General features: G+C 35.4%; 1 protein-coding gene and 1 pseudogene across 10 annotated transcripts in view; both read right to left on the bottom strand.

The window, feature by feature from the left end:
• LOC136347076 (forkhead box protein P1-like) overlaps window positions 1-16167 on the bottom strand; it is a 167315-nt gene that overhangs the window by 83715 nt on the left and 67433 nt on the right. For 9 of the 10 annotated variants that reach the window (XM_066296727.1, XM_066296726.1, XM_066296739.1 and 6 more), the window contains exon 2: window positions 3769-3876. In XM_066296727.1, the coding sequence (XP_066152824.1) occupies window positions 3769-3876 (108 nt within the window). Of the gene's footprint in view, window positions 1-3768; window positions 3877-4193; window positions 4213-16167 lie in introns of those variants that run through there. The other variant, XM_066296735.1, reaches the window with a different exon arrangement.
• Window positions 12110-12813, bottom strand: LOC136347024 (cytochrome c oxidase subunit 1-like; annotated as a pseudogene).

Below are 16167 nucleotides of genomic sequence, written 5' to 3'. Positions count from 1 at the left end.
TTCAAAGTCTCAGTGGGAGTGACATTCTGATAGTACCCAGCCCCCCAGACACTACAGGAAACACACGAACTCTCATGTTCTGATATTGAGGAGGGAGGAGTCACGTAGCGATCTACGTCATCTTAGATCATGAGTCATACGGTCATCTGTGTGTCACCTCATTTTGTCTCTCATTATCTTGTGTAAGTACGACTAGCACCATAGCCAACCGGATAGCATTAAAACCTAGAGATAAGGATGAACATGAAATCACCCCAGACTAGTGAATAGCGCTATTCTTCGTTAAAATTTTCTGTGATCAGTTACGCTGCAAATCTCACCGTTTGTACATTATTAGTCCTTAAGTGAAATAAAGTGTTTTAACGTAATTTTGTATATAAAAATAACTTATTTTATGACAATAAAACTGCAAAAACAGGGAGAATACTTGTCGACAATGACGAGCGTTTGGACGCTTCGAACGTATGGTCAAAATGGGTATACAAAAGTCGTGTATTTTCTCAGAAGGATTCCGCCTTTCAATCGCTGCAATTCGGAACCATGATCGTGCAAAACGAGAAATAAATGGAAGATACACGACGTTGGAAAATTGTGAGAAAATTTCGATTCAAGATGCAGAATTTTGGAGTAAAATGGAAATACGCAATATTTCCCCTCAAAAGAATTGATTGGAAAAAAAGCAGGAGGAGATTTTAACATTTCCAGTTTCACGGATCGCTGAAGCTTTGGCGCCTTTAAAGGTATGTATGTAGATAACATAAAACTACTTTTCGAGTGTATTGCGGAAGCCGGATCCTGTCCAAATGGCGAATTTCAATAACAACTCAAAAATTTATACCAAAAATCCGAAAAATCCCAGTTCCCATCGTCTATCAATTCTGCAACTATTAAATCATTTAATATAAAAAAATAATGGAGAAAAGTAGGTATAAGCTTAAGGATTTTGAACTGTACTGTTAATGTTGATTTGGCTGTTATTTGAATAAACGGTAATGTGGTCTTAAGGAACGTATTATTTGCTTATTAGACATAGTCGTAGGTGATTTGACTTTCTAATAAATCTGTTTGCTCCATTGTTATATTCGTGTTTTCAATTTCCCAATATTCCTCGTAGAGCGTCATGAATGAAGAGTGGAGAGAACCTTGACCTTAAACCGCCTTAATGTCACATTCACCTTTTTCTAACGTCTTTACGAGCCGCATATACAGCATGCCAGTTCTGGTTCTGAAATACTAATCGTATGGGAGTGAAAGTTTCGCCATTCCAACGTAATTATATAATCGCAATAGGAACAAAATGTTCCGCCACTGTCCCAGACACAAATAAGCCCACATTAATTTATAATGCTCGGTATCACGAAATAAGTGCGGTTTACTTTATCAGACAAGCGGGAAAAAGATAGAGTGCGACACGCATGTCTAATGCCGACTAACGTATATTGAAAGACCATGCATAATATACATCTTTTATCTGTACATCGTGTTTATTTGTTTATTATAATGTGACGTCACTTGTTTATCCGACTTGACAAAATTAGAAATATTGGAAGGTTACGACGGTTTTCAATTGGGTAGTTGCTTCGGTTGCGAATGTTAATTTTAGAGAGGAATTTGCGGTAGCTTGGAATAATCTGCACCTAAATTAGTAAAACACAACGAGCATTTTATAAGTTACCAAAGAGCAATTAAACTTTTTTGTTTATTTGGCCAAATTACATAATGACGCAGTTGTTTACTCGAAAAATTTGTTTACGTACCATAACATGCATACACTTATCTTGACCTTTGTCGAAATGAAAAAAAAAACGGTCGGGTAGCTACATATTTTTAGGTTCTACTTGAGTAAATCGAGTATCGTACATAGTATGCAAACTAACTTATGAATTTTATCGAACCACATTGTGGCAAACTGCAACTCATAACCCAGGACCAACTTGCGTTTTTTTCGCCCCATTAACGGGTTCAAGTTTACAAATAAACTGGCGATACAATAAACAGTTCAAACAATAATTTCGTCATTTAGATTATTTGTTTCGACATTACTGCGTGTTGCTTAATAAATAATACGATTTCGGTTTATTTGCAAGCAAAGCGTATTGGCGATTGTAGAACGTCCTAGTTGCCTTTCAAATTCGGGACTTTTCGGGTTCCGCTGTTTAGCATGTAAAGGTCGACGAAGAGAGCGACCTCTATTCCACTCTGCAAGACTTGACGACCTGCCTCGCTTCCCGCCGAAGAAAACAAACACGGTACCAAACCAAAGGGAGGTCCTTATGCGGACAACGGGGGCATTGTGGGATTAACTGGACGAAAATGTACTGTCCCGGTTTCCGTGGACCTGACGAACCCGTTTTGTGGCAACGAAGGCATCTTGAAGGCAGCAATGCCGGAAAACATCGATCGGAAATCGGCGGTCAATTTTTTTATTGTTGGCACAAATCTGTATGCTAAAAATTCGTACCCCTCTCCTCCCCTTTCTGGGCCATAAAACAATAATAGGCCATTTAATTCCGAACGGCCTTATATCAAAAGTTCCATGATCTCAAAAGTGTGAAAATTCTTCCCGAGCAGCGGGTAACTTCCCCTAGAGGAAAAGTTAATATCGAATATTTCAGGGACGTAAACTCGAAAAAGATAAAAGGAGTGACTTTAAAATTATATACAGTCTTTAAAATTTCCCTTATGTCAGGGGTCCAGAAGCAAACACATATTTTATTTCTCCCTCGAAGTTATTAATCGTATCCCCAGGGCCTCCGAAATCGCCGGATCTGAAACCCTGTAACCTACAAAACGAACTGCCATGTTTTTCACACGCCGAGTAGAAAAAGTGCGATAAAAAATTAATTAGGGAAAACAATAAAAATATGATAAACAATATTATAATCATCAAAATGCCTTTGAGCTATTTGTTATTTAAATTTACGAGTTGCATACTGGTTCGTGAATAGACTATTTTTATATGATATACGACGCTTTGAAGCATACAGAGCGCTTCGAAAACAACATTCACGGTAGTGGCGGCTTAAATTTTTTATCTCACTGTAGATGTACTGTCGAATAATAGACTACCTTAATGATAAGACGGACAACCTCTTAATTAATGGATATCAGTTTACTACTACCTTAAGTGATATTTTTATACCCATTAAGACGAAAACAATAATTCCGAGCGTTGAATGACGTTTATACTTGGTGTTACGAAATTAAGCGCTTACTTTTGGCCCGATAAGCTTAGATAACTATTTACTCGAAAATAGGATTCGTTTTATATATTGTTTCACTATAATGATAAATATTTATAAACAATTCAAGGCCAAATGCGATAAGAGGCTTTCATGTTTATGCCCGCTTTAAATTAAAGGGTTCGACGCGAGCGCACATAAACGGACAAATCGGCAATTGCCTACTACTGATGATTGTTTTCTCAAATGTGCCAAAAAAAAAGTAAGCAACAGACTAAAAATAGAGCCGGAAGCAAAAATCTAATCTAGGGCCTCATAAGAGGTTGTAAATCCGCATGAAAAGAAAAAAAACGTAAGAAAAAAGGACAATATAAGCCGCCCTTTGGGTTTTAAATCTCCGGGAGAATGCTTTTTCACTGTTGTCCCGAGCTCTCCCAGACTGTCGAACTTATTATGATGCCATTATGGCGTAAACACAAACAAGGGTCCCGATATTTACGACTTTCCGGCTAAAGAGCTTCGTAAGAGAAGCAATTGCTGTAATTTTCGGTGTTTCGACGATTCTGTAAAATCTTAAACAACTTACACTATATCGGGAATGCCTGATGCTGGATGGCCAGGGACTCGTCGCTGCGGAGTAATGATTCTTTGACCATCCAACGGCGGTTTCGTAAGGCACTTCTCCTATGTGACCCTAGGAAATGGAGAAAGATATTAATTTATTTATTTTGCGAAAGAAAAAATTATAAAATTATTCAAAAAAAAACTTAACTCTACTACCTGGTTACCTAGAACCTAGTTAAATGACAAATCATCATTGTAAATAATCCAAATAGGCTGCATTAATCGCGAAATTTGCACGGGGAAAAAACTTACGGAAAGGCAGGAGCCCGGGAATACCTCAAATACGCATGCGCGGCAACCACGTTGCTAAGCTTTTTTACTGTGATACATTCCAAAGTCAAATCTTTATTTACGTGCTATTTTCACTTATTATAGTATATTACTTACTAATTACTATTACATGTCTCAAAAACAAGGTCTAAGGTTTTAAAGTGTCATAAACATGGTTAAAAACTGCCTATTAAAAAACACTTTGTTCGCATCAAAAATGTATTCGCGAACACAGGAACGAGGACTATTCGCTCTGAAGGTAAAATTATAGTGGTTGCTTATGATATCATAATGTTGCAATTATTGGCTCCCGTGCGAGTAAATCCCCACCCCATCCGAAAAGCCGAACAAAAAAATTACTAATAGAATCTGAATGCTATATGAAGAACAACGGAATGTTATATTTCCATTTCACTGTGTGGTAAAACAATAACGCAGTACAACACTACATGGTGTTCGTGAATGACGTTGTCGAACTGAAATGGGTAATAGATACTCGAAAATAAGTTCACTTTTATTAATAAACTACTATCCGGAAATTTGTAATTTTCTAAATATGCAAAAGATTCTATGGAAAAAAATAAACGATTTTTATGAAAGTTTATTAGCATTATCTGATTTACTAAGGTTGCTTCGTTTCCAGTGCGAATTTTATTTTTAGTTCCATCAGTGGTGTACCCAACAATACTCATTCGAGTGTTTTAAAGAAAAAAACAATGCACCCCACTGCTTCGCCTCAAAACGAACATTATTTTTATTTTCATTTAAAAGCTCTCCTGACTTTTCTGCCACAACGCACCATTTTTCAGGAAAACGTTTGAAACCATTTTAATGCATGACAAGTCGAGTGCTGTTAAGACAATACAATCTCCACTCCAGATGGTTGGAGAACTGTGACGTAAAATTGCGCGATTAACAGTTCATTGAAAGAAATACAGTTCGGCTAATAAACTGGTGTTCAGAGGTTCCATAGGGAGATTTCTAAGATACCAAAGAAGACGTTAAAACTTTAACCCACTGTATCTTAAAAACTACAGAGTTGCGGACGTTACTTTATTAGTTTAACAATATTAATTTTTTAGATAATTATCACTCATTTCGTTTACGAACGGTAACACACAACCACTCTATATACGTTAAAGCTCAAGTTCAGAGGGTTTTCGATTCGTTTTTAGTATGTGGTTGAGAGTTTCCAGAATTCCGGAAGAGTATGTTACGCCACTGGCTTGATAAACCTAATTTTTGGAGATTGTTACAAATTCCTATCACCTGAAGAATCGTGTCGAATGGAAACTGTTCACGGAAAGGATCGGCGAAGTAAAATTAATTTCCAATTTATTTAAAAATAAATTTAAAAAAATATAATTTTTTAATCAGTTTTGCTGCCATATTTGTTAATGTCAACTTTTGTAAATCGACAATTGCTTTTCGTTGAAATAGTTAAAATAGTCACTTTTTTTTCTTGGAAATTGCTCCTGTTCATTTAAGACCATGGAAGTACAACAATGAATTTTGCATATTTTGTTCTTTGAATATTCTGAATATTGGGAGCGTGCAGAAACGGTCAAAATTGTATTAAAACTAAGCAAAAATATGTTTTTACAGGCATTTTCGGCGTTTTAAAAATATCTCCCAATCATTTAAGACGGCGTTCACCATTGGACGACTGTGAACAAAAATCAAAACTTAAATTTCTCATTGTTGAGCAACAAATGGTCATTGAAACTTTCAGTAAAATTGAGCCATAATTAATTATTTTCAGGAGCTTTTGCGATCTTTTAGAAATTCCTACCGGTCACTTGATACTACGTTCACGAATTCATTTTACATAATGTTAGGTTTCTTGAACGCTATATGATAAAAAAATACATTAACGGAGATTGTTGTGTTAAAACCAAGAAAAAATATTTTTATTTAAATTAATTTTTAGCATCTTAAAAATCCTTCAACAACCTCCAAACAAAGTTTCATGAATTAAATATTCTAAAAAATCATTTGTTGAGGAATCAGGATATGTGATTCATATAAGTAATTTCTTTTAGTGGCATACGTGGTAAAAGGGAAGTACTGCAAAGTCGTAGATTTACAGCCTTATGTAAATTTGGAAGTGCGCAAACGATATAAATGAAGACATTTGGTAATAGTCCTCATCATGGCGAATCTCTTATTTTGAATTCGCCAAACCTTGCATGCGTCCGCTTAGCTTGACCGCTGGGGCGTGGAAGAGTGTAAAATGTGTCCGCTCTGACTTGGCGCTACTGAAAATCAGTGTTTTATTTAGGGGGTCACGGGGACCCCAATGTCTATTTACTTGCGTGGGTGAGTGATGGCAAAGTTCTCTAAAAATATCTTAGTAATGAATGCGTTAAGTTTTCATCACGTTTGTTGCATAACACGAGATGGAAATTTTCAAAAAGGAACTAGATCTACGCTACTGACTCTACAACCCATGTAAATTTAGAATATTTTTCATTCACGATTTTTTTATTTTTAAAGAAACGTACAACTCAGAATCTCTATAGTTTATGAAATTTTGGTAAGTCATCCCAGACATTCTAGCTCTTCAAGTTCAAAAATTTTGCAATGCTGATTTCATACGTGAGTAGTTTATTTAAAGTAGCCATCAGTGGCGTTCGGTTTATCAAGTAGGGTTGGGAGCTGCTGTAGTCATCGATTTAAAATTTCCGGATGAATTTGCTGTAGCAAAAATTTGAGGGCACAGTCGCAACGGTTTAAATACTGCATCGATGCTCATTCTCATCTATAGTCAATTGATACTATTTAATGGGAAGGTGTCTGAAACTCCACGAATTTCAGCTGTATTAAACCAAAATTTGAACGGAGCTTAAACAGTACCTTCGTACTGAAGTAACAACTGGACAAGTAACAATGGACACGTCTAAGAATAAGAAATTATTATTTGGGTGTCATGTGAATTCCGCATGTTCCAGGAAAAAAAAGACATAAAAGCGGTCATAACATTTTTACCTTAACAACATTAATTTGTTTAAGCAAACTTGTGAATATTTAATTATCTTGTTAACGGCTTTATTAAACAATTTCTATTTATTCTTGTATACATACAAATTTGTGCAAATATGCACTTCGTCTATTATGTAACCGAGATGTTTTACGAATTACATATATATATATATATATATATATATATATATCCAGCAAAAAAATTATATATCATTGCTTATTTGCGCTTAATTATCGATAACTGTCTAATTTCGCTTTAGCTTTAGTGAGAGAGAGTCTACTTTGGGAGGTTTCTAGGAATAATGCTGAAAGTGGCAAATAGAAAACAGCTTTTTCCAAGTTTGAAGAAATGGATTCCTTTTTAGGAAGGTTTTTATCCAAACAACACCCTGTTTATCAATTTTTCTGCTTTCGAGTTACATAAGTACGTGTTCCTAGCCGCATTTGAAGGAAAACATTGACACTTGCGTAAAGGATAAACAAACCTATTCCGCCGTGCTTTTCTCATTAATACCGAACAGTCATAACTTCCTTGAGTCAGCTCTTTACGAGTGCTGATCTTTGCTTTATGTACTCCTTAAGAACAATATGTTGTTAATTTACCAATTAATACTTTGTTGTTTGCTTCGAGCAATGGTTTTGCCGAGCCCTGCAGCTTTTTCAAGTGGTGACAACATTATTGTAAATCTTCGGATGGCGATCTAAATAAATTAGAGAACTGGACAGGGCCCTGCCCTGAGCGGATGCGGAAGCAAAGGAAAAGAGCATCGCGATGTTTTATGGGTAAGAGAAAGCGCGTCTACACAGATGAAATTATAATATTCTTTTTCTACCGGGAAGAATAAACTTTGCAACGTTGAGTTTGCTATGAACCGTATCTGAGACGTTGTAAAATCGCCCGAAAACTCCTAGTTAGCTAATAACCATTCGAAGAAGACTATCGACCTACTGATAACTGATAAAGCAAACATCGCAATTGTTTGTTTAAAAATTTCAAAAATAACAAATATAAATAGCAACACAATTTGAACATGGAGGGAGCAGTTGACGATTTTTGTTTGCACACGTGTAGATTTTTAATATGTAGTTGCACACGATCACGGTGTTCAAATAGCTGCCTACCCCCTTCGCAAGGGCAAAATTACACCGTAATTGGCAAAATCATTATCCTAACAGACGATAAAAGCCGTAAACATGGCATCGTTAAATATATACACACATACACCTCGGTTACCACGGTAGTATATATATATATATAGTATATATATATATATATATATATAGTATATATATATAAAAAAAATGAAGTTGTATTTATTATAAGCGACCGTAGTTAAAATATAATAAACTTGTTAAACATACGCGAATGTATTATTTATTTACTATTAAACATACATTTAATCTTTGGAATAATGGAAGTCAACCGCCTATTGTTATTTTATCGTCTATGTTTGTGAGTTTTAAGGAAGCCAAAAACGTTACATTCGTTACATCAGACCTTTACCACTCCTAACCCGCCACCATGGAAAAATGTCGCCCTTTTATTACATTCAAATGTCATTCTAAATAAAACAAAGCAAACCCTCATTTTTATCGTCCAATTACCTGTACAGAACAAAACTTCGAATGCCCGATATGAATAGATTTGGAAGGCAGAATTAACGTCCGTCCCTGTCCAGGACACCCTCCCTTTGATTAACTGCACAAAGGCGTTTAGCTTAAATCCCAACATACTGCTAGCAACCCACAAAGATCTTTGCTTTGCTTACTTCAGCATTCTTTCGATTCCCTATATATCGTCGTATAAGTAATCAAGGGGTGGCATGAGGGAACAAAAAATTTCTCCCTTTCAATAATTTGCCCTCGGCCTTCGGAGATCCCAAATGAATTTGCAATTGGCGAGGCCAAAACTTCGAATGTGAGGACGCACGTGTATCGGTCACGTCTTACTAATCGTGTTTTGTCTTGTCCACTAGTCTTGACCACTCGTAAAATGACATCTGAAATATGTGCACTAATCGACGAACGAAGCTCATTATGAAATCTTATCGGAAGTTGTTTCTTTGAGGATTTTTTTAAGGCCCCCTTTAGGGGGGAGTGAAACACCGAACATTTAAATGCACGAAACTGCAGTAATCCTTATGCTCATATAAAAAACAAATTGTAATTATTGCATGTTGTGCTTAAAAAATAATGGATAATGGAAATTGCATTTTATGTCCCGTTAATACGAATTTTTATTTTTAAAATTATGTTTAAACTTTTACTCCTTGTACCCCAAAATCGTTGTTCATCAATGTTACTAGTTTTTTTGCAAATTACAGGGCGTTTTTTGTTAAATTTTTAAACGGTCTTGTTACCTCAAAACGAATTCCCAGGAGGCAGTGTAATTTATGTAATTACGAAAATAAGATATAAAGCAGCAATTTGTGCAACTAATGCAAGGGAGGAATGCTCCATTAGTGACGTACGTCTGAAATTAGAAGGGAAAAGAGATTTAATGAGTTAACGTGTATGATCTATGAAGCGTAGAAAAGTTAACACTGAATGTTGCGGTTACAAGACCCAACTTTGGCGAAAAAAAGGTTTTCAATGACGCAAATGTTGTCGGCTTTAAAGAGACCTTGGAAGCGTGAATGGGGCAGTTCTCTATGAGAAAGACAGAAGTTAACTAGTAATTAGAGTGAAAAGAAATTGAATAAATACCTTTAGCAAAACCAAATAATTTCTGAGGGAACTTCAGATAGCGAAGTATGGAATTAAAAAAAATCATGGAAAATTGCGGCAATAAATGGATAACAAGAAACAATATTATGGCTTATTGAAAAAATACAACTCGAAAATATATGGAAATGAAATAACCGATTTAGATAACACAGGTTGGTCCATAATCAGAAAGATTGGTGTGTAGAGGTAAAATCTAAGGCAAAAACTGAGGTTGTAAATGCATACTTCGGTTATAGCTGCTAGTAACTTTAATGAGTTTTTCGTAGAAGTTACTCCAAAATTACTCTCGAAACTACAAGTAACACCGTTTCAGAGTGACATGGGACTCAATTGCAGATATTAGTTTCGAGTTATTGCATGTATAAATTTAAAAATAAATCGAGGGGTGAATAAACACCTAATAAACTTTTAAAAATTAAAGTTAACAAAATTTGTACCAAATCATATATGGAATACTCTGCCGTTCGTTACATAAATATCTCTATTACATTTTTCCTGTCGAGTTGGAAAGGGCATTGGTTCTTTCTGCGCTAAAAAAGGAGGACATTCCAGGATGGGGCACAGAAATGGAGAATTATCGACATATAAGTCAGTTGTCTACGTTTTCGAAAAATATTTAAAAGAGTTATATGTAAGCGCACGCTTGGCTTCATGACGGAACGCAATATATACGAGTATTTTCGATACAATGGAGTAGGACAGTGCGTCTGTGGTACTTTTTTTAGAGTTAACCAAGGCTTATGGTACAGTCAATATTGACATATCACTATACACATAAACTCTGACATACATTTGATAGTGAATCAAATGTTTATTTTCTACGAGAAACACTTTTAGTTAGGAATGTTTGGCGTTTAAAATATCTACTTGGAATAATCAATTGCAATCAATGGAATAACCGCAAAGAAGATTTGCTAGAAAATTTCCATTTTGTAACTTTTTTTTTATCTCCGTTTTATTGCTGCAAGGAAGCAGCTATTCTATTGTTAAAAGCGAAGTAAGATATGTGTAAAGCTATTGATATAAATTAAACAAAGGCGATTTGGTGCGAGGTGCAAATTTTGTCCAAGACTCTCCGACCTCTTTTTTTTTGTCAGAGATGTGGAAGTGAACCGAAAAACGGAATGTTGGGAAAAAGCGTGTCGCAAATGGGCTTTACAACGCGATATTTTTAAATGATAGCTCATGGATACCTCCAAAGTTGAAAAGAAATAATGAAGATGTGCGGCACTGAGCATTGTCTAAAAAAGGTGAAAATCGGTAAGTTCTTGAAAGTTCAATGTAAAAAACAAGGAATTAATAAACATAATTTTTTGTGAAAATTTTAAACAAAATAAATGCAAAACATTTCATAAAATATATGCAATTTTTTTTCTTCCATAGTTCATCTAACACGAAAACAATTAATAAAAGGATGCTTTGGACAAAAAACATCTTAAAATGAGGGGACCGAGTGCCTAATGCTAAGCTAAAAGAATGTAAGGAGGTAATAAGATTTTTATAGATGGTTTTTGCCCTTCTGAAACGAATCTATGAATAAAATTGTCAAATACGACAGAAAAAAGTATTTGACCTATTGAAATTGTAGTAACAATAGAATTATAAGAGAATCATCGTGAAATAACAAAAATTGCATTAGTGGGGATGAAATATCTTGAAGAAGACAGCTTTTTCAAGTTGCAATAAATTTCACGCAAATGATACATATATAGTATGTACACCATGATAGGCCGAATATCGTCATGTGTCCTAATCCTGGAAAGTGTTGAAAGAACAAAGTTAAATTTGCCTCGATAAATACAGAAATAAATGAAATCTTTAGGTATTTATCATTTAAATTAATGCCTATGAATAAGGAGAATCAGTGGACCGCTTCCATTATGATCGCAACGACCGCCTCCATGGATGAAACGTAACGAAAGTGGATTTACTGCATAGTAAATATTACAAAGAATAATATCAATAGATGAACGAACTAAAGTAAATTCTGTGAATCCTCCTAAAAGGAATAGAAAAATAAGTCCTAGGGCCCGTTAAAAGTCGCGAATAGGAATAATTTGGGTACCATGGTAAATTACTAATTGTAGAATCATATTAATTGTAATTGGAACTACAATAATGTAATGTAACATGCTCGTGCGCCAAAATCTAGTCCTGTAGTAAATATGTATGTGGAAGCTCACTATTAAGCTCAAACTGCTTTTATGGCTTAAATCCTTCTTACGACTACAAAGGCTCACTTGTCGTCTTTATTCGTTAGTACTGTGAGAAATAATTCCGAATCCTGGTAAAATGAAAATATGCACTTCTAGGTGTCCGCAAAATCAGAATGATAGAATCGAACCTCCTGAAGGTTCAAACAATGATAAATTCAGATTTTGACCTGTGAAGAGCATAGTGGTGCCTCTTGCTATAAATGGTATATAAAGTACAAGAAGAATTACCGTAATTTTAACAGGTCAAATAAAAAACAAGTTTTTTTGGCTTTATTACTGCGGAATATATGTCAATGATTGTTGAAATAAAATTAATTGTTCCCGGAATGAATGAAACTCTTGTTAATTATAGAGTGAAAATAGATACGTACCAACGCAGGATAAACAGTTCGACCATTTTTTTAATTAATAGTAAAATTGAATGCGATAACAAAAGTCAAAATCTTATATTGTTTAATCGTAGAAAGGCTATATCTGAAGCTTCAAGTGTTAGTGAAACTACTCAATTTCTACATCTTCCGACTAAGATGGATATTACCGAAAAACATTATTATAAAGGGGTGAGCTGTAATAATAGTATAAAAAGTGTGATCATTTATAATCAGGCTTTCTAGAGTTTCTAATTGCGCTTGAATTAGACTTTAAGGAAAGTTGCCCACTATTCCTACTCATGCTCCGAAAATGAAATATAATGCTTCAACATCTGTAATGCTTTAAGAGTACAATGATTTATTAGGTGAAATCACTAAGGATTCGGCGGTAAATCGTAAATTTATTAACAAGATTATTCTTTTTTTCAAAATTATAGACATTTTTATTAATATAAACGTATACAGGGTGTCTCTAAAAGATCTCTATTAAATTCAACCAAGGGTTTTTAAGGCGAAAGCCTGATGGTTTAACCCAATTTACCGTAATCCGAAACAGGGAGGATTTCGCAATTCTGGTTGTTAGAGTGAAGATTAAAAAACCAAAAAAAAATTATTTGCTTCGTAACGTTACACTCTGAACAAAATGTCACATTGGGGGATTTTTAGGGACGCGAAACCAGAATCTGGTACATCTGGTACTTAATATTTAGGAAATTAGTAACACTTCGGACATTATGTGGAGGTGCTCCATCTTGTGACCAAGCAAGCCCTTCTCGATTTGGTACGTCTTTCAAAAGTTTCCTAAATATCTTTTATATTTCTGACCAGTTAAGGAGTCTACAAAAATAACTGGTCCCAAGTCTCTATTGTCCGAAATTTCATACCACACGTTCATCGATTTACGGCCCTGAATTTTGATTACTTGGTGCTCATGAGGATTGTTGGTGCTCCAACACCGTTTATTTTGCCGATTTAACATGCCAGATGGCGTAAAGGAAGCTTCATCTGTGAGTATAATTTTTCTGGGCAAATTTGGGTCTTCTGCCAACATTCTTAATATTTCAGCACACAAATTTCGTGTCTGAACAATGTTATTTTCGGTCAATCCCCGAACTGGATTTATTTTGTACGGATGACACTTATGCTTCTCGAAAACATCAAAAAATTTTTTGTAAGATTTATGAAAAATTCGAGCCGCTGCAAGTATTGAACTGTAAGGATTTTTTAGAATATTGAAACGTTGAGTTACTGAAAAATGCATTCGATAAACAAAGTCATCGCTTCCTTCAAAATACAACAACATATTTAAAGCCATTTCGTTCTCTTGGATAACTCTCTTCTTCCTTTTCAAAGTCTTTACCTCTTGAATTTCTTTAATTATATCTCTTGTAGTTCTGCTACATGGATTTTTGCATATTTGGAAAATGGCATCGAAAATTTGGGCGTGTTCTTCCAGAATTTTCTTCATTTCCATAATGTAGTCGTGCTATATTTGTGTTTTCTTCAACAGAATATCCCATGGGAATTTTGTTGCGGTCTGTTAGCAATATATACAGTACCTGAACTAACCTGAACCGACAAAATTTACAAAGCAATGACAGCTAGCTGCAGCTACGTTTTTTTCCATGACGACTTTGATTTGAGAATGAAAGTTTTAAACGTGTCCATAGGGCACACGGCTAGCACAAATGTATGGCCTATACAGGGTTATTCACGCTATACGGCACGGAATGTTGTGGCCAAAATACGAGGCTTTCAAAAAGTTTCATCGTTGGACTACATGAGGGTCTATCGTGACTACTTTTTAAAATTATTTTCATATTAAACAGGGTGTCCCAAAAGTCCTAAAAGTATCAAAGTTGGTTTTTTTTTACACGGAACTCCTCGTATATTGTTAAATTTTTGAATCCTTCGATCACAACAAGTGTCTGTTTTAATAAGATTTACAATACCTAACACTTAAGGTTTTTTAAATAATTGAAGTTTTATCAAAATTTTACACAATTTCCATGTTTTAAACAGTTAAGGAGTATTTAAGTTGTGTAAGTGTAATTTGCAGTGTAGCGTAACAATAAATCATATTTTATATCCCAATGATGATAAACTTGCTACCTTATACAGGGAGTGCAAAATTGAAAACTAATCAAGTTAGAACTTTAAGCGGCCATAACTTCATTAGTTTAAAGGCAATGCCATATTATACGTTCAAAATGTCGACCGTCCATTTCCGGACACTTACAAATTCTTTTTTCAAAACCACTGCCAACTCTGGACAACACTTGCGTGGTAAGTTTCACACGCGTCTCTTATGCGTATTCGTCGTATCGTGTGGAGCAGATTCCAAAAATACAAATATACAGAATGTTCTATTTAGAAGAACACAACTTGGCGTTTTTTGACAGCTTTACGATGCTCGTTCGTTTCATCCGATAGAGGATTCTGATAATTCACGATGAAAACTAAAACACTCGTCTCGACTATTTTTTCATATTTCCGAGAATAAAGATTTTAGGGCCGAGAAAAAATATGGGGGATGACCCTGTACAATTAAATGAAGAAATCGCTGAGATGAGACAACGGGCTCAGATGTTAATGATCATCAGGATTGCGTGAGAAATTCGTCGAGGTCCAGAAGTTTACGTACGTACGTACAGATGTATCCTAGGATTAGTAATAAAGCACATTTTAACTAGCAATAACACGTGTGCATTGCATCCTAAAATACGTGACTCAGATTGTTGCTTGTCTTATTTTGAAGTTGTTTTTTCCGGTAAATGAAAGAAAAACACAACTGTAGCCGTGACAGGCGGCAAGAAAGGAATCCAAATGTGTTTTGAAATTCGATCCGTCCCTAAATGTGTCGCACTTCGTATTATTCTAGGTCTGTTTTTGTTGTTCTCTAAATATGGGAATTTTTTCTTTTAGTGTTTGTCTGCCTCCTAGAGAAAACACAGTAGTTGGAGGCACAAAAGAGCCACAAAGCGCTGAGCTTTTAGATAGGTACGCCAGATGCTAGTTTATTTACACATAGGGCAGAGGGCCTTACCGAATAAACATACCCGGGACGTTGTGAAAGTAATCGGAATTTATCCGCAGGTATTCGACGTTTCCGACACGACGGTCTAATCTACGAGCACTTCTAATTTTTACGGCAACACAACGGTAAAACGACCGAGATCTATACACTCTGTATACACTTGATCGTTAATGCGTTTACGCCAGAAAACTTGGCATGAATATTTGAGATTCACGCAAACTGTTTGTTTGTTTGTTTGACAGGATAAATTTGTTTTCACAAGATTTTTATGAAGCTCCGCCGTTCCCGCATCCTGTATTCCAGAGGCCTGGAATCAGATTCTAAAAACTATTCTTATTACCAAGAAGCAGCGAGCGCGCGGTTAAGTTTAGTAATTTAAGATTTAAGATTTGACGAAAACAATTCTAAATATAAACACATAATACGTGTTTATAATTTTGTTTATTAACAGTGGTGTAGAGTAATCTGTTTATGCGAGCTTCGGTTAGTTTTCGCAGTTATGTAAGTTCGCCAAGACGCTGCTGTATTCGCTCTAAAAAATGTTTAGACAGACGTTTCGAGCTTAACATTAACCGCTTTTATGTTTTCATTTACAAATGGCCTTGTTTTCTTTATCTGATGTGAATGTATCCACGCACATGGCATAGGGCGTCCCTGAAAAAGATAACTAAATTCTCGCTCCGCGACTACCTAACGGGGCTCATGCGTGGTGCTTTGCGGATTTTTAGGAGCTCCCAATAAGGACGAAAAAATGGTGA

This window comes from Euwallacea fornicatus, chromosome 26, assembly GCF_040115645.1.
Source record: "Euwallacea fornicatus isolate EFF26 chromosome 26, ASM4011564v1, whole genome shotgun sequence".
NCBI classification, from domain to species: Eukaryota; Metazoa; Arthropoda; class Insecta; order Coleoptera; family Curculionidae; genus Euwallacea; species Euwallacea fornicatus.
Note: the sequence above shows the minus strand (reverse complement) of the source record. Positions and strands in the feature narration are given on the sequence as shown.